The following is a 19,907-nucleotide window of genomic DNA, read 5'->3' on the forward strand; positions in this document are numbered from 1 at the left end:
GTTAAAAATAAGCTAATTTTAAGATGCTGACCAAACAAGCTATTAATGTAAAATTATAAAAGAAATCAACTGTCTTTTACTCCTTTCATCCATTTTTACTTGTCCATTATACTAAAAATAGATATCCAACAATACTTATTCAATTTATGAAATCAAGAGATAATTTTAATTTAGTTATAATTTACTTAACTTAGTTCCTAATTTACCCATATTATTAATTAGTAGTCATTTCTCTATTACATGTTTTAACACATTATATTTATTATATTAAAAGAAAAATATGGTAAAATTACACTTTTATTTATAATTTTTTTAGAATTGTACAAAATTAATATTGGACAAGTATTATTGGACGGAGAGAGTATTTAATTGGCCCTTTCTCTCTCTCCTTTTTTTTTTTTTTTTAATTTTAACAATGAAAGAGAAATGGTGAATTTTCTTTTTCAACTGTTAAAAATTCTCACACTGGATTCAGACTTTCAGTCTTCCAAAGACCATCGAGCCTCACTCTCGTAAGTCTTCTTCCCCGTTGAGTCGAATTCGTTTCGAATTTAGCTCAAATTTCTATATATAATTTCTTTTTATTGATTTTGTTGTTGCAGAAAATGGGGAAACTTTTAGGAATTTTGATTCTAGCGTTGTGTACATTGATCTGTGAAGCTGCAATTTTCAGACCCATTTCAGATTCTCACCGATCTGCTGCGTTAGAGTTGCTTAAAGCCAAAGATGGATCTTTTACAAGGTTTTGATTAAACCCTCACTAAACCCCTTCTTTCTCAGCTTGAAAACTATTGATCTTGGATTTGTGGAGTGTATCATATAATAATGTTTGAAAAAGGAGTTATAGTTGAAGGGTTTCTGAATTTTTGAATATTGGCTTGTTAATTGTACAAATATGATGATGATGATTATAAAGCTAAGATTTTTTTTTTTTGTGCCAGATCTTGTTCTCTTGTTGACTTGTATTTACTCTTCCAGTTTGAGTACCATTGCACCCCAATATCGTGATTTCTTCTTTGTTTTTTGATAAAGATTTTTGTGTATACTAGTTTGCTTCTAGTTTTTGACGGAGGTAAGTTGTTGGGGCTTGTTATCTGAAGTGGACAAGGATAATTCTAGGAAATGATCATCTACTTACAATCTGAATAGAAGTAAATGACCCTACAAAGATATCTTATGTTTTATTTACGAATCACTTTTGTTATTTTTTACTGATCTTCTGTTGAGAAGGTCATATAACTAAATAGCATTTATAATGGACTACAAAATCAAATCTCAAGGATTTTTAGGATTATTGAAATTAAGTGCCGGACAATGAGATCAAACAAGAGGTTCAGAATTACGAACTTCATCTGACTCTCTATTTCTTTTTAAATTGTGTGTATGTAACATCTAGATGCATGTTCAATCTAAAGAAGAAGAGAAAAAAAAACAAGAAGAATTGTTAGAATCTTTGTGACTCAGCCACGGGAGCACATATGGAAAGTGAATATACCTTACAAAGTTGCACGTTTCACAAGTCCGAATAATTTATATATATGCAAAAATTTAGTCCTGAGTCCAGAAGAATTGTGAGAATATATATTTCTAAGTAATATATATAAGTTATTGTGAGAATATTAATTAACTGTGAAGGAATTGCTTCACAAGTCCAAATCCTAACTTGTGAACCAAGTCTAGTATTCAAGTGGAGAAGGTTAGAGGGGTGAGTGCGTTATCGACCTAGTTTCGAAGCTAGTAGTAACGTATTTCTTGGTTACCAAAAAACTCAATTGAGGAGGAATAGTTGGTGTTAAGTGTCTTACATTAGTTGCGGGATGGACTATTTGCTTCCTTATATGGTCTTGGGAAATTCTTACCTCATAAGCTAGCTTCGGGCGAGTTAGGCCAAAGGTCCATTTTCTTAATATGATATCAGAGGCAGACCCATTCATATTATTAGTTTGGTCCCCATGTTAAATTCTCCATGCTCCAAACTTCCGACCCTCATTGGCAGAGGCTGTAAAGTGTCCTACATTAGTTGAGGGAATGAGTTGTCTCCGTTTATGATCTTAAGAAATCCTCTCCTCAAGAGCTATCTTTTGGAGTTGAATTAGGACCAAGGTTTGTTTTTCTACGCAGCTTGGTTATTGGCAATCTCGATATTTTGCTGAAAGGCATCTGTTAAAACTCTTCTTGCAGCTCCTCTACAAAATATACAGGGGTAAAAAGGAAACAATTATTGGCACCTCATTATCCAATTCTTATAAGAATCTGTGATAGCCGGGGTTGAACACAATTGATGTTCGCTGTGCTCTCTATGTTAAAATTTGTTGATAGTCACCAATTGCAAAAACGTTAGTTGCACTCTTTGTGCGTTTACAAACTTATAGTCATAGCTGATATTTGTGATGTATCTTGAAATTTCAATTGCATCTATCTAGCGGTTGATTATTTTATCTCTCTCCAGCCTTAAAGACACATACGAGGCCTTAAGGACATTTAAGGTTCTTGGGATTGGACAACAGCCTGACATCAAGGCGAAGACATGTAAATCAGTGGTGGATACCGTTCGGTCTCCATCTTCCACATTGAAGGATTTGTACCTAGCATTGGAAGTAAATGTGCTATTGAAATGCGAGCTTAATAAGGAGACTTTTGCTGTATGTTTAAGCTTACTGCTAATCTGATTTATGATAATTCTTTTTAGTACATTATATTTACTTATATCTTCCTTTTGTATGCGTGAAGGGCATAGCTTCAAGACTTAAGGATTCTGTGAACACTGCCAGCTCGCTTCTCGACTACTACTATTCAATTGGTAGTTTAGTTCTTATCAAGGTAATGCAACAGGGAGAAATGTCTCATACTTTCCTTTATATTGTACCTGACTTAACTGATGCTCCTTCCCGTCCTCTCAACCCCTTGAAAGAATGTCAATAAAACCAGATTCGTATAAAGAAAAGTTGAAGCTTCTCAGTAATATATAGTTGGCAATATCTGTGAATTTCATATCTGTTTGTGTTTCTGTGTGTTTCATATGGCAATTGGATTTTGCCAATATTGTTTTTCTGTTTTTACCTTGTCATTTGTTCCCTCTGTAGGGCCAGACCTCTGAAGTTGATGTACATCTTGGAGGTGCTGATTCAGTTTTCCGTGCCATAAAGGTTTCTAACTGCACTTGCTGTTATCATTTACATGTTATTACTCAATATTTGTTTCTGTAATATTTGGTATAAGATTGCTTAAGGGACACTTGAGAACTCTTGGCAGGCTCTTAGCCAAAGTGATGGAAGATGGCGCTATAGCTCCAATAATCCCAAGTCTAGTACATTTGCTGCAGGTGATTATTTTCTCTAGAAGACAATAGTTTTGCATTATATTACGAAAACAATTGGCTAGCTGTAAACATGAGTCCCTAAGGTGCCCCCTCTTCTTGCTTGAATGCTAATATCTTTTGTTATTTTTTTATCCTGGGTTTAAATATTCTTTTACAGGAATTGCACTTGAGAGTCTGGCTGGTGTCATTTCATTAGCATCTTCTGAGATTGATCATTCTCTGGTGAGTGAAACTTGTCCTTTCTATTGATCAATCCCCAAGAACATTAATTTTACTTTGGTCACCGGTATTTCATGTAAAATCCTTCACTTCAGTAAGCACTAGTATCCTCCTTATCACTGTTATTAAAGGCTCGCAAAAGCGCTGAAACTAGGTGTGGTATAGGCTGGGTGCTTTTCATTGCTTAAGGTAGCTCTGTGTAGATGTCAAGGTGCTAAGATGCGTGTTTCAGCACTATGGATATGAAATTCGAAACTTGTATAATAACTTGTAATTGAACTAAATATTTAAATTGTTTTGAACCTGATGGCTTTGGTCTTGAGGTAAGAGCACGTCGTGTGTGGGTTAGGTTCACACCACGAGTTCATTACCTTCTATAAACAAAAGCATGGTATTTAAGCAGATACGAGGAGGGGTGGAGTTATCGTCCTTGATGATTCCATGGCTGCCAAAAAGAATATTTCACTTAATTGTAGTTTTTCAGTTCTTTTGTCTATAAAATGAGTGTTTTTGTTGTCATTCTTTATTTCATCGAGATTATATATTTATGTGTATAAAAAAGGGCAGCCCGGTGCATTAAAGCTCCCGCTATGCGCAGGGTCCGAGGAAGGGCCCGACCACAAGGGTCTATTGTACGCAGCCTTACCTTGCATTTCTGCTATAGGCTGTTTCCAAGGCTTGAACCTGTGACCTCTGGTCACATGGCAACAACTTTACCAGTTACTCCAAGGCTCCCCTTCGATATATTTATGTGTATAATGCGTATTTAATTATGTATGCGTGTGTATGGTGCACCTAAGTATGCATGCATGGATGTATGTTGAGTTCATCTGTATTTGCTGGAGTGCCACTTCAATTGTGCTTTTTGTTAAACCCACAACAGATTGTGGTGCAATTTGATACATTTCTATGCTTTTATCCTTTGAAACATACATTTCAGGGAAACCCCTACCATATTCATGTGCATACCTTTTTTTTTTCTGGATAACTGAGAAATTCCAAAAGGTAAATAGCACAAGGTTCATAATTCGGTGGATAATAGGCCCATCCTCTACCCTGCACCCTCCAAATACCATACACGAACGTCTAAAGTGCGCCTAAATCACGGTCCACACCTCACAAGCTACGCTTTTATAACTACACCAAAGTCCTGGAGGCACATGCATACCTCTTTTGATTGAGCATTTTGCTTTGTAAATATGGGATCCTGGTGTAATTCTTGCTATTTAGATTCACCTAGCTGTTCAAGTTTAGCTGTTTCTTTTACAACATAGTTGTTTATGTTTCAAGTACACTGCTCATATTGTTTCAGTTCATTTGATGATGTTAAACATGAGATTGCTTACTGCTATCATTGGAGAGGTTACTGAATGTGTTATTGCATATATTTCATTTTGCTTTCCACTTTTGTGCCACTTAATGTGCATTTTAAATGTGCCTTTTAAGTTCACATAGAACAAGGTTTGGGAATATGGGGTGATTGACTGAGCTGTTGGGTGATTTTCTAAGGGGATCAATCAAATATTATGACATCTCTCATGTGATACTAATTATCTGAAGCCTTATGTTTTTTCCCGCTGTTGTCCCAAAAAAGATGAGTGTAAGAATATTACATGTTAGAGCGGGTCCACATAAAGGAGATAAGCAGAGACAAAAGATTGCGGGCATTTGATTTAAATCTGCATGTCTCTTAAGTGTGTCTAGGTAGTATTGAGTTTGGTGGACCAGTATGTTAGCTTATGTACTAAAGTTGTGTTTTGCTTCACTTGGAAGTACATCATATGTCATCAGTGTTCTGATTTTTCTTTTGTTTTTTCTAACTTCATGCATATGATTTTATGTGATAACTAGTTTTTACCTCTTATGTCTTTGTGTTGGCAGATTAGCCTGGTGAAAAATGACATATCAAAGCTCCTAGATGGTGTTGAGAAATATGGTATCAACCTCTTTTGTTCTTTCGTATGTTCTCCTCATTTTCTTGTTCACTCCGGTATTTTTTCTTTGTTTTCTCAGTGAGGTTTTCAGTAGCTTCTAGTAAATTTTGCTTGAGATTTCCCTGTTCTAAGATCTGAACTTACAGGGATATACACGGATGTGCTTGTGCTAGATAGAGTATATGACATTGGCTGGTTTTAATTGCTTTGAGTCTGTGCTATTCATTTGGATGTACCAGATAAAACCATCTTGTCAAAGTGCAGCTTTTAGATACTGGAAAAAAATATAGTATTCTAATTTTTGCTTGCAATAGTTTCCAGCCAAGAAAAAAGAAATATATAGTCTTTAAAAATATTGTGAATGTTTCTGATTAATCGCCGGAGTAGGTGATACTGAATTACTGATGCTTGTTAAAAAGGTATTATTGCTCTTTTCCATAGTTTTAATTTAGATGAAATTTGTTGTTCTTGCTATTTTATGTGGTTATTGATATTAGTGTGGTAGAAACGAAGGATTGACCTATCTAAAAGTGAAATGAAGGAATGAACATGATCTGCATGCTGTTTTTCTTGATACTGAAAGTTCAAGTGAAAAGTGTTTATAAGTGGATGCTGCAAGTTAAAACAATGTGAAACATGTTAACATCCCTCCTTATGTCCCTCATCTGATAACGTAGTTGCCTGAACTCCTAATTTTAGGTGCCGGCCAAGAAAATTAAGAAATCATAAAGTCAATAAAAATATTGGGAATTTTGTGATTTGTTGTTGGATTAGGATATATTGATGTATGTTAAGAAGGTATTATCTCTCTTGTCCTTACAATTAATCAAGAAATAAATTAATATTCTTGCTTTTGTGTATTACTCCCTCTGTTTCAATTTGTTTGTCCTATTTTGACTTTACGGAGTTCAAGAAAGTAAAGAAAACTTTTGAATTTTGTAGTCTTAAATTAAAGATATGTCAAATGTATCAAAATGCTCTTTAGTCTTGTAGTCTTAAATATGCCATGTGGAAAGTTGGAATTAAAGAGTTGCCAAAAAAATGAAAGAGACATTTTTTTGAAACGAACTAAAAAGGAAAGTAGGATAAACAAAAATTGAAATGTGTTATAAAATAAAGATAATGTACTAAAATTAAGAGTAATGATAGATGAGAAAATTCTAAGTGTAGTATTTTCCTTTTCACTTGTTCTTTCCTTATTCTTTGTTAAAAAAAGAGGGGTATATAAAAATGTATATACTTGGGCACCAAGTATATTATATGGATTTCTAGTTTACAACACATAGTATTTTGTGTGTATATCCATCTTACAACATAATGCATATTGTGTGTACATGTATGTTACACCACAAAATATATTGTGTGTACATTAATGTTACAACAAAGTATATTTGTGGACATCCATTTTACAACACTCACTTCTTGGATGTCCATGTAAAAGAAAAATTCTATTGAAAAAAAAGTGTAATAATACGCATTGCTTGCTGCCTCATTAAAAACCTTTATCAGGAAAACCCAGTGGGATAAAACCTTGATTAAGGAAAAAAGAGTGCAGTGCATATTTACTCCTCCGATGAAGACATCACTTAACATCTCAAAGATGATGCATTCCAATCTTATATCTCAACTTGACAATGCCTTGGCGAATATATCTGCTAAATTATCACTTGAACGAACTTGTTGAACATCTGTTTCATCCTTCTTTTGAAGATCATGAGTAAAAAAGAGGATTTTGGTATAATGTATATTGTTCTGTCTCCTTTTACGTATCCTCCTCTTAGTTGAGCTATACATGCAACATTGTCTTCATATAATGTTGTTGGAATATCTCTTTTCAAAGGAAGACCACATGTTTCCTGGATGTGTTGAATTATTAATCTCAACCAAATACATTTTTGACAATCACTCAGTTCGTGATCTTGTTGGCTTAGACAATTTGCTCGTCCGACTTGTTCGTAGAAGCAACCAAGCACTGACAGATACTTTCATTTGCATGGCAATACAATTGATTGTCTTGTGGAATGATTTAGAGCTCGTTTGGATGGGCTTAAAAAAGTAACTTTTATGTATGAAGTGCTTTTAGAACTTTGAAGTGCTGAAAGTTATTTTTATAAATAAGCAGTTGAGTGTTTGGATAAAAGTTCCTATGTTGAAAATAAGTGTTTGAATTTTAGGGTTAAAAGAATAAAAATGGTAGTTTGGGAATTTAGTTTAAATATAAGGGATATAAAAGTAATTTTTGGTCAAACAAAATGGGTTTAAGCACTTAGAAAAAAAGTTAGAAATCCTAACTTCTCATTTTTGACTGACTTTAAGAACTTTATGGCTTAAAGTTAGCATTAGACAAACACGTCCAAAAGCTAAAAAGGGGCTTATAAGTTGGTTTGACTAACTTAAAGCCCATCCAAATGGGCTCTTAATATGACAGTATACCCACATGAAAACAGATAACTTTCTTGAGATCAAACTTCATATAAATCAAATAATTTCTTGCAATTTCATAATCAATAAATCTTGACACGACCGATCAAAATAAATAATTTGTATCAATATTTGATTCACGCTAATATCTCCACCGATAAGATTGATGTTATATTTTGCATGCACATTAAAATTATTATACCATGAATAGTAATAGCAGGATGGGTAAGTGCATGAATTGCACTATGACATATTGACATGGTACTTGCTAACCATTTTAATGAGAAACTGATCTTTATGTTAAGTGTTCTAACAACCATTGGGGTACTATTCACTGGAATTGCTTAAAACCTTTTAAATCCTTCAGGGATTTTCATATAATCTTTACTGCCTAAGTAGATATGATAATTATTTATTATACTTATTCAAATTTTTCATACATTGTAACACTAAAAGATACTTCATTGCATCCACCATAGGAGAACACATCTCCTTGCAATAATGTCAGGACTTTTGTGAGAAACGTTTATGCCCAAGGCACAAGCTGTACTTTATATCTTACAATCTTACTTGTCGCAACTCGCATAATAATTTATTTGTACCCAACTGACATTATGCCTTGGAATATGAACTATAAGTCCAGAACATCACTTTTCCAGGTGAAATAAAATATACTTGAATTGCATATTTTATTGGCCAATCACTGATCTATCCATACTATTAAAAATTATTTGATTTATATTACTACACTTTTTCTTTCACTAGAATTTTTCTTTTACATGGACATTCAAGGGGGAGTGTTGTAAAATGGATGTCCACAAATATACTTTGTGTTGTAACATAAATGTACACACAATATATTTTGTGTTGTAACATATATGTACACATAATATGCGTTGTGTTGTAAGATGGATATACACACAAAATACTATGTGTTGTAAACTAGCTATAGATATAATATACTTGGTGTCCAAGTATATACATGACAAATAGATATTCATACAATATACTTGGTGCCCAAGTATATACACGGCAAATAGATATCCATGCAATATACTTGGTGCCCAAGTATATACATGTATATATACCCTTCTTTTTGTAACAAAGAATAAGACAAAGAACTAGTGAAAAAAAAACTACACTTCCAATTTTCTTCAATTTATCTTTCCTCTTAATTTTAGTACATTATCTTTATTTTATAACACGTTATCAACACGAAGTTCTAACCAAACTCATCATCTCTAAGTTGTGTTTATTCTCTTCGTTGGAAGAAGGTACGTTTCTTTTAAAAGTTAATTTTAGTATCGACGCTATGCATATATGTATAATTCATATATACTTTATTACTCTCTTGTGACTTTGCTCACTGCTACAAAGGGGAAAATTGGATAATTCTACCAATGAATCACAAACAAAAGGAAAAATTTCGACTAACTAGATTTATCAAATATTTTATTCTCTGTCCTGTTCTTATTCTGCTTGGCCCGTTAATGGATATTAATTTACTATAGTAGTAGACTAAATAATCTGCATATTCTAACCTTTTCAAGTTTCATGATTTTTGTTTGTATAATGATTATACATAAGATTGAAAAATACACTCAACAACAACAACAACAACAACAATAACAACAACCCAGTGAAATCCCACAACATGGGGTCTGGGGAGGGTAGAATGTACGCAGACCTTACTCCTACCAAGGTAGGACGGCTGTTTCCTAGAGACCCTCGGCTCAGTCTGAAAAATAAATAAATTATTGTGGCAGAAATGCAAGGCAAGGCTGCGTACAATAGACCCTTGTGGTCAGGCCCTTCCCCGGACCCCGCGCATAGCGGGAGCTTTAGTGCACCGGGCTGCCCTTTTTTTGTTTGTTTGTCTACTTTACTGGTATTCTTCAAAGCTGCACTCCACTTCTTATGGGTTGTTCAAATACCAAAAGTCTAAAAGGTGCTGCAAATTTAGCACAACATTAAGAGTGAACGAGAAGTTAGGTTAGAATTTCATGCTGATAACGTGTTATAAAATAAATATAATGTACTAAAATTAAGAGGAAAGATGGATGAGGAAATTGCAAGTGTAGTATTTTTCTTTTCATTTGTTCTTGCCTTATTCTTTATTACAAAAAGAGGGGTATATATACATGTATATACTTGGGCACCAAGTATATTGCATGGATATCTATTTGCCATGTATATACTTGGGCACCAAGTATATTGTATGAATATCTATTTGCCATGTATATACTTGGGCACAAGTATATTATATCTATAACTAGTTTACAACACATAGTATTTTGTGTGTATATCTATCTTACAACACAATGCATATTGTGTGTACATGTATGTTACAATGCAAAGTATCTTTGTGGACATATAACAAAATGGATGAAGTATTGGTTTTTGTCAGGATAGATTTTTGATTGCCTTTTTTCTTGATATTGAATGTTCAGGTGAAGTGTTTATTAGTGAATGCTGCAAGCTATAACAAAGTGAAATGTTTGGTGTCCTTATATTTCCTCGTTTCAATTATGATGAATGTGTTTATGCTTAGGAAATGATCTTCGATTTAGAGGTACCTCACCTATTTCTGATATGAATGTTCCTTGCTTATTCATGAGGGAAATTTATTTACTATTCCATAAAAAGCTGAATTTACATTTCACTCAATCAATTGATCTAAGAAGGGCGAAGGCTGGAACTCGGTGATACCTTCTTAATCTGGAGACATACATGATTCATAAATGTATTTTCATGTGTTTGACTCGAAAATTTTCGTGGTTGATGAGCTGGTTGAGAAAGAGGTAAGGAAAGGGGGCAGGAGCCAAGTATGTTTATTGGGATGGTCTAACTGACAAATGTGAAAATAATTACTGCTGTTAAATTTATCTGATGCTTGTTGATTGAGAAAATCTGATTTGCTTGGTCTTTGACACATTCACTAGATGTTACTTGTGTCTTTTATTGTTTTTTTTTTGAGAAGGTAACATTTTTTGTGTAACTATTTGCTGCAGCATAAAAACTGCAGCTGTCCATAATTACAAGGGATGTCTTTTGTAGTTTTCAATAGAAGATGATATTGAAGTGGTTCATGAATTAATTCGATACCGTTCTAGCCTATTTACAGATGATGCTGCAGTTTGTCTAGTCATGCTGGGAAACTCAATGTCATTCTAAAAATAATTGTTGTCATGTTACAGATGATGGTGCCTATTACTTTGATGAAAAGCTTGTTGATGCTCATGGACATCAGAGTCCCCTATCAGCTTCATCAGCAGTGATACGTGGTATCACAGCATTTGCCACAGCATCTGATGAAGATTTAAATGTACGATAGTGTAATCGTTGACCCTTTCCTTTTTTTCCAACATCATATGCAAGCTTTATAATAATTTTCCTGTATTATATGAAGCTACCAGGTGACAAAATTTTAGGTTTAGCAAGGTTTTTCCTCGGTGTTGGAATTCCTGGAAATGCAGAAGACTTGTTTTATCAACTTGATGCATTGGCTTCCTTAGAAAACAATCGGTGGGCCTGGCTTTGATTTACTCCATTTTCCCTTTCCCAAATCCAATATCTCAGGGAATTTGTTTGTCTGTAGTAAATTTCAGATGAAGCCCCTTATCAGCTAGCAACATTATTTACTTATATATGTCAAGAACTTATTTTCAATACAGGGTCTCCATTCCATTGATTTTGTCGCTCCCAACTGCTGTGCTTTCATTGACTAGGAAAGACCAGCTTAAGGTGCGTCATGTTGATCCCTTTTTTCCTTATCTTTTGATTAGATGGTATTGCTTATTTTCCTTCATACATGTTTATTCTAACCACTCATTTTGGATTTAAGTCTCATTCACATCATTTGCTTGTTTATTTCTGTTTCTTTGATGATACTGTACAATAAATCAAGAACAATGGCTTGAAAGACTCGTTTAGAGTAAAATAAAATGATGGCTTGAAAGGGGTTTCTCTCAACAAGGTTAAGGTGCCTTAATTTACATGTGCAAGTGTGATCAGCATTATTGCTTGCGCATAGAATTTGGTTGTCTTGTTTTTTTTAAGTGCTCACCACTAGATTTCAGTTGTTGACATTTATCATTCTTAAAATTAGGTGAATGTGAACACTGTTTTGGGCTCTGCTGCACCTTCTCTGTCTGTGAAACTCAAGCAGATCTTCAGCTATGGTTCAAAGGATGCTTCAATCATTGATCAGGTGCATAGGGTTTTTGTTTGTGATCTAATCCAGCCGATGGATATCTTGTAGCAGTTAAAATGATTTGATTAAAATAGTGTAAATATCTTTGCTCTTATTGAACTTAGTTTGTTCAAATTTGTGCTCTGCAGGATCTCAAATTTGACCCTGAAAATGCTGTGCATTTCTTGGATGCATTGCCAGGAAACATTGATGTTGGCAGTTACATTTTTTCTTTGGAGGTATGGCCTAGCTCTCTTTTCCTTATGAATATGTTCATCTTCCCATTCTCCCTCCCTTGGAATCCCTCATGCCTTTAAGTTGATACTTGATCTCCTATCTTTATTTTCTGGATGATCTTCTAGATTGTCCTTCACAATCCAGAGGATAAAAAGATCTATGCCACTGGAGGACGAACGAAAGTACCCATATATGTGACGGGATTTATCGAAGTTGACCATGAAGATGTTGCTGTTCTCGACAGTGATCTTGGTAATGTGGAAACTCAAAAGAGGTATGAGCTTTTCTGCTCTTCTTTTACTATACTTTTGCCACATATATATTAAAGACTGATTCTGTTTTAATCTTTGACTATTTATTTGGTCTTTCGTCTTCATTTACTAATCCTTTGTTTTGATGATTATTGTTGGCTTGTTCTCTGTTATGGTAAATGCAAATACTAGGGGTGGCAATTGGGCGGGTTGGGTCAAATTTGGTCGGGTCATAATGGGTCAAGACAATAAACGGGTCAAGACCCAACCCAACGTAAATTTGCTTGGGTCAAAACGGGTTGGTTAATGGGTTATAGAATGGGTCAAGACCCAAACCAACCAAATTTTACTAAGTTTTAATTGTTTTATTTGTTCTTTTACAATATTTTAGTACATAATAAAATTATTTTTATCTTTATTATGGCTATCTATAACATATCAAATTAAAAAAAAAGTTTTTTAAAAATATTTTGACAAGATTTCTCTAGAGTCAATTTGGGTTACATATCAACCCAATTTTTAATGGGTTGAGCTAATAAAGGGCGGGTCAATAACCTGCCCAAACTTAAACAGGTTGGGCGGGTTGGGTTTGATTTTGCCACCCGTAGCAAATACCATGCCTCAATTATGAAACATAGAACACTAATAAATTCCTTTACTGTTATGACATTTAAGCATTTCATTTAGAAGAAAAATATTAAGCTAGCTAGATTCTTTCTACATGCTGTATCACGTTGCCATTAATTAAATTTGAAGAACTGGCCACTTTTTCTATTTAATGGTGGTATGGTCTTACCTTGCTTGCATCTCAATTAATCCACCAGGTGGCTTTCTACAGCCCAAAAGCATAGGTATTGGGTTGTACTGCCCGTTGAGGATAAATAGCGTGGTTTAAAATTTTTAGTTTTTGATAGAGATGTTCTGTTGAAGGTTTTCCTTTTGTATATAGACAATCAGTTTTGACTCTGTTTACATTGCGTTCCTATCTACCTATTTAGAATTCTAACACTCAGTCACTCAATGAAACTTAAAAGCTGATTCAGACCTTCAATTGGTTCATACAGTTTACCTTTATATAGTTCCTTCGCATCACGATTTCCTCGATTTTATGGAAGGTGCTATTTCACTTCATCTAATTATTATTATGATTTGAGTACTGTCTTGTTAACTTAGCTTTCATACTATTTATATATTATCATATGGACTATTCTGCCTACTGATACAAATTGAAAATTGTGCATCGTGTTCTGTGCATTCTCCACAGCGATAGTTATCGTTATCCATGTCTGTTTCCATACAGATTTGATTTGGCAGGGGAGAACACACTCTCTCTCTCAGCAAATCATCTTCAAAAGCTACGATTGTCATTCCAATTAACTTCTCCTCTTGGGAATGCTTTTAAGCCTCACCAGGTTGAAAGCTCATCTTGTCCTTTTAGTGTATTGTCTTCGGTAATAGAATATTGGTGGACTTACTGTTTTCCTGTGCAGGCTTTCCTCAAGTTGAGACATGAGAGCAAAGTGGAACACATCTTTGTGGTGGAAAATTCTGGGAAATTTTTTGAAATAATACTAGTTAAGTTTTCTTAATCGTTTTCTCTACATCTCTATGTCCTGTTAACATAGAGTGAACTATGGACATGCTTGTAAATTTAGCGCAAGCCTGTTAGATTGTTATTCTTAGAGTTATTCCAACCATTACCATATTTAGGCTCTCAGTTGATGGGGTTGGTGATCTGCTAATAAGTTCTTATGCGCGAGAAACATCAATAATTTCCCAGCGTCATGTTCCAAACCAATAAAAAACATCACTAAAATTTGTCCAATACCTACAATGATTACAAGAGCTAACCCTGCTATATTGTAAATGCATTTCTGTTTTGTAGGATTTTCTTGGACTAGTTGAGAAGTTTTTCTATCTATCAGGTAGATATGACATCCAACTTGCAGTTGGGGATGCTGTCATGGTAAGTGTTAATTTTTTAGCTCCATAAGTGTTCTACATATTGCGTCACATTTTGGTCAATTTTTAAGCAGAGCAGCAGCAAAGCAATTTCTTCTCAAGACACCTGGGCTTCTTTGAATTTTGATCTGGAAGCATTTTTAGTTGTATCTTAAGCAGATCAATTTTTCCTCCAGGAAAACTCGTTCTTCCTACAACTGGGTTCGATTGAATTAGATCTGCCAGAGCCTCCAGAAAAGGCAGCTCGCCCTCCTCCACAACCTATTGATTCTACCTCAAGATTTGGGCCCAAGGCAGAAATATCTCACATATTCAGAGCTCCAGAGAAAAGACCTCCTAAGGAGCTTTCTCTCATCTTTCTGGCCCTTGTTCTCTTGCCATTCATTGGATTTTTGGTGGGGGTATGCTCTTGAATTCTTCTTTTAATTAGTTGATTGTGAACAGTTGAGTATTCTCCCTTATCAAAAGAGATAATAGCCAAGTATATGGTTGGTTCTTCTCCCAATGATTTGCTTTGCCTTGAGTTTGATGCGGAGCTTTGATCTCGTCTTTCCAATAATACTTTTGTTGTGATTATTATTTTGTGTTTTCATGTCTCCACAGCTTTGGAGGCTGCAAGTGAACCTGAAGAACTTCCCAAAAGCATCAGCACCTGCTATATTTGCCATTCTTTTCCACCTTGGCATAGCAGCTGTCTTAACACTCTATCTTCTATTTTGGTTAAAGGTAGGTCCATGCTTTCTTTAATCTCTGGTTGTCCGTTATATGAAATTGATCAACTTCTGTTTTGCAGCATTTCTATTACTTGCTTTCTAATTTAGGAACAACATGAGGAGATGGAGAAAGAAATTAGTTCAACTTCCCTGTCCTTTTTCCTCCCATTCGTTGAACTAAACTTATTGTTGCCTAATAAAAAATCACCGGTGTTTCAGTACTGGAAAGTTAGAACCACGAATTCTATACGTCAACAAGGTTTTAGAATGTCTTGTTTCCAATTGACCATAATGATCTTTGACATCTGTCAACTGAAACGTACCCTCTAATGTGTTCGCCAATGCTCTAACTCAAGCCTAATTTAACTTGTCTTATATATTTGTTGAGCATGTTTATATTTGCTAATATACATACGTATTTGCTACGTTACGTACAGCTGAATCTATTCACAACACTCAAGGCGCTTGGATTTTTGGGGATCTTCTTGATGTTCGTTGGACACAGAACTCTTGCATATCTAGCATCATCATCTGCCAAGTTGAAATCAGCCTAATTTAGACGGTTTGCTTTTAATTATAGATGTGAGGAAGCTTTAAAGAGAAACGAGAGTTGGATAATCCAATTTTGTTGTAGGACAAGCATACATATATAGTATGTAACTGCACCAGATTATGTCTTCAAATTATAGTAAAAGATTGGATTTTGCTACTTTAACCTGGTGAAGTTGCAGTGGTTTGTCTGGCGGCATTTTTCTCGACATCATGAATGTATACGTACATTACTTTATATCTGGATTCATTACTTCTGTTCGCATCTCATGGTGTTGTCGAAATGCATGTTAAGTTCTTCATATATTGTTAAAAGGGTTAATACTAAAAGCATGTGATAGTTGTATGTAGAAATTTCACGGGGCGCCCAATTTTGGTTGCTCCATTTAATTAGTACCCACTTTATATTTTAGTTTGCACGAATATCCAACATTAGTCAACTTTAAGGCAAAGGTGCATGTTTTTTCGCTTCTTCTGCTTCTCCATACTAGGCACATGCCTGAAATTTTTTAGTCAATTATGTGTTTTTTTTTAAAGTAAAATTTTATTTACCAAGTAAGCTTTACAAATCAGGAAAAAAAATAGCAGGAAATAAGCTTCATCCCTGCTCTAGTTGACAACTATAGCTAAACAAGCTACATTCTATAGATAGATATGACTTTACTCCTTGCTGTATCTGTTGGAATATCCTGCTGTTATGCAACCAGCCATATGCAATAAACTGTACTAGCCATAGTCATTTTATACACAAGTGCTATGCTACTTCTGCCTTTCATAAACTTGACTGTCCAATGTACGTCATCTGTCCAGTTCATAATGTTTTAATTATATATGACTAAGCGCAAACATTCAAGAAAAATTTAAAGGGTGCTAAATGAGTTTACAACAAATTGCTAATTGAGGTTTGTTTTTTCTTGATACATGAAATTTATGTTTAAAATTTGAGCTTATTTTAAGTAGATTTAGATATTGAAATTTGATTATTTTTTTTAACAAAAAGATTTTAGATGTTCATACTGAAATTTCATTATGATTGAGCACAACCATACATAAAAAATTTCACTAACTGCCGGAAGGGACTTTGTCTACTAGATCCTCAGTGGTGAGTGTCTTTGATAGAGGTACCAAATATTTTTCTTCGTTCCTTGCTTTATTGAATTTGCCATAAACCAAATTTCTCAAAAAAATTTTCTTTGCACTTCGAAGCTGCTTTGCATTGATCAACAACCCTCTTCAGACTACTATGAAGGACCTGGTTCCTTCACTGCTTGTAGTACACTCTTGATAAGCAACTCTTTGTTGTAGACATGTAAAGAAATTTGTTTTAAATATGTAAAAGAATTGGTTCTCTTGTTGTACTTTGTTATGAACACTATTAGTTCTTTGCTGAGACCTATGACGACAGACTTGTCTTCATATATTTATTATATTTTGCTACTGATTTATTAATCATTAAAACTTCATATTGTTAGCCTTAACATATAACTCTCTAGCTCACACGGCATTTTCTAGCTCATTGCTCTTAATTCAACACCTTCACCCTTTGAAATGATAATTTGTAATGCATCTACTTGTAAGAGATGCTTGTGGAACTATTTTATATAGATCAATTCGTTTTGTACGTCTGTGAACGAACCTTAATTATATAAATAAATTTAAATCCTTTTGTTTAAGAAACAAAAGAACTCCTTTACAATGAATGTAAACCCGGTGATCATTTCTTGCAGTGATTCATCTATCTACATCTCATAGTAAGTTTATAGCATAACAACTCTGAACCTTCTTACTCGACTAGTTTCTTCATGAACATTCACCAAAGCGTCCCTAATTTGCTTGCCAGTTGTACAATCAAAAAAATTGTCATACTTATCTAAATCCTAGACCACAAACAAATATTTTTGAACCTTCACATTTTTTTTATTGAGGGAGTGAATTCAACCTTTTCTTTTTTAACATCATTTTCTTTAGCATATTTCTTCATGGCTATTTTTGGTCCATTAGTAACCCTATCTCATAATTCATAATCTTCAACTTGCAAAAAGTCCTCCATGTGAACTTCTCACCAGATATAATATTTTCCATTGGACAATGGAGGCATGGTGTTGGATTGACCCTCATTGTGTGTAGTTGGTGATGCAACATTGTGTCAACCTCTCAAAGTTAACCCTGTCTAATACTAATTGATAAGTTGCATGCCCTAATGACACAAGGGAGGTGAATTGGGTTATGCTTGATTTTTACTTTATATGTTCGTGTCACGCCCCAACTAGAAAGGGGTGGACATCGAGGATTTATAAGATTACCTGCTAATTATATGTACTAAACTCATGTTAAAGTTGTAGCCTCATACGCAATGGAGCATATACCAAGACACATACTAAAATATAGATAACAAAAGGCCCACTAGGCTACTTTACAACTGAAACAAAATTATATCTAAGAAGCCACTAAAGAGTATGCCTCTGAGAATCTAATAACTTGTTGGGACAGGGCCTCGACATACCCAATTTAACATATGTACATACCTAAAAAAATTAGACTCCAGATATCTGATAGCTCCAGGTAGAGGTGAGGCTTACCAACTGATAAACAGGAAGTTTCTGGTCTACTGAAAATATCTACTGTCCAGAGTACCTGAGCCTGCATTGATGGAAATGTAGTACCCCAAAAATAGGGACGTCAGTACATATAAGTATGTAAAGAAGACTAAATAACAAGTAGACAGGTAAGCATGCTCAAATGAATCAGATATCAAGATAGGCAAATCTGAACATATACATGCAAGAGAAATAATTCAAAATTGGAACTACTGACCTCGAGGGTCCTCAACTAACATTATAGGCTTATTCATTTATATATATAATTCCAACAATTTGCCTAAGTGACATCTTTACTTCGTTATATAACTTCTTTGGTATTTTGTAAAACCAACTGTCAGGAAATCACATGATGGCCTATTGTCGACGATTAATGACACCTGTATGACATCTGTAGCCCACTGTCACACCCATGCATGAAATTTTATAATCTGGATAACGAGGTCTATCAAGGTACTCCCCCTAGGGCTCCTGTATGGTCTGTTCATGGGCCTTTATAAGCCAGGTGAATCCACGACGGAAAATTTCAAATGATTCTATCTGAATTTTGTGCATAGAATAGCGCCGCATGTAGTATCGCTAAAAATACCCATCCCATGCTGCAGAGTAGGATATAATCTCAACTTACATGTAAAGACTTGCAATAGGTAACTCATGAATCATATAACTCGTGATATAATTATTGATTATTTTCTTTAGTTTAAGAATCACATACTTATGTGATCTATATACATATGGATAATCTTTGGCCAACTGCTTCCTTTAAATTTATGCAACATATATATATATATATATATATCTCCTCTAACTGCTTAGAGTTTCAACTGAAGACACATATAGTTGTATGAAACATATGGCTTTCCTGACTAGAAAAGAGTACTATAACTCTATAGATTTAGAACTCCAAAATGAAAGAATTTGTAAAATAGGAAGACTTCTCTTTCAAGTATCATATAATCTCTAACGATATTTATAGGAGGATTTTGCAACTTCGGGTCATACCTTAATGACGAAAGAGGTTTTAGCTTTACATACCTTACTCCGGGACTTACTATCTAACGTTGTGTCATCAAAGTCCTTTACTACCAACTTTATTTATAACATAACTATCATGATCCGAGACTACCCCTAGTCGCGATACAATACTTAGAGCCAGAAGTGACTCCAAGCTAACTTGATGGTCTGACATGATACTAAGGTAGACAAGAAATAGAAACTTGAACATAAACGTGGAAGCTAAAAATGAAATATATTTATAAGCCCATACACTGAGATATACAAATATCTGAAAGAGTAACATAATCTAAATCTAACTGTCTATCTAAAAAGCCTCTACTAATATGAGTTGTTAGGAAAAACCCCTAACTTACTCCAATTGTCTGAAACTGTAATAAAAATACTGAAATCAAAGATAAAGTTCATCCTCGAATCTGCAATGCTGATTGGACTTGAACTAATCACGGGCGGGATACTGAGCGTCGGAGATTATATTTTTAAACAATATAGGTAGAAA

At 34.5% G+C, this 19,907-nt stretch overlaps 1 protein-coding gene across 1 annotated transcript; it reads left to right on the plus strand.

Annotated features, from left to right (window-relative positions):
• The first annotated feature begins 427 nt into the window (after positions 1–427).
• LOC129891244 (dolichyl-diphosphooligosaccharide--protein glycosyltransferase subunit 2-like) lies at positions 428–16,035 on the plus strand. The gene is made up of 20 exons (XM_055966537.1): positions 428–512; positions 603–742; positions 2,450–2,642; positions 2,731–2,820; positions 3,084–3,146; positions 3,253–3,322; positions 3,477–3,541; positions 5,420–5,474; positions 11,091–11,218; positions 11,303–11,418; positions 11,568–11,637; positions 12,002–12,103; positions 12,235–12,324; positions 12,448–12,596; positions 13,874–13,985; positions 14,064–14,147; positions 14,459–14,539; positions 14,712–14,936; positions 15,139–15,261; positions 15,686–16,035. Exons 2-20 carry the CDS (start codon positions 606–608, stop codon positions 15,800–15,802), a joined length of 2,070 nt encoding a protein of 689 aa, XP_055822512.1. The 5' UTR covers positions 428–512; positions 603–605; the 3' UTR covers positions 15,803–16,035.
• The last annotated feature ends 3,872 nt before the right edge of the window (positions 16,036–19,907 follow it).

The sequence above is a fragment of the Solanum dulcamara genome, chromosome 6 (assembly GCF_947179165.1).
Source record: "Solanum dulcamara chromosome 6, daSolDulc1.2, whole genome shotgun sequence".
NCBI lineage: Eukaryota > Viridiplantae > Streptophyta > Magnoliopsida > Solanales > Solanaceae > Solanum > Solanum dulcamara.

Bases quoted from the DNA above. Each gene is read 5' to 3' on its own strand.
- LOC129891244 (XM_055966537.1), top strand. From the start codon at position 606: ATGGGGAAACTTTTAGGAATTTTGATTCTAGCGTTGTGTACATTGATC. The intron at 12,325-12,447 runs GTATGGCCTAGC...ATGATCTTCTAG, and splicing joins GTTACATTTTTTCTTTGGAG to ATTGTCCTTCACAATCCAGA. The intron at 15,262-15,685 runs GTAGGTCCATGC...CGTTACGTACAG, and splicing joins ATCTTCTATTTTGGTTAAAG to CTGAATCTATTCACAACACT.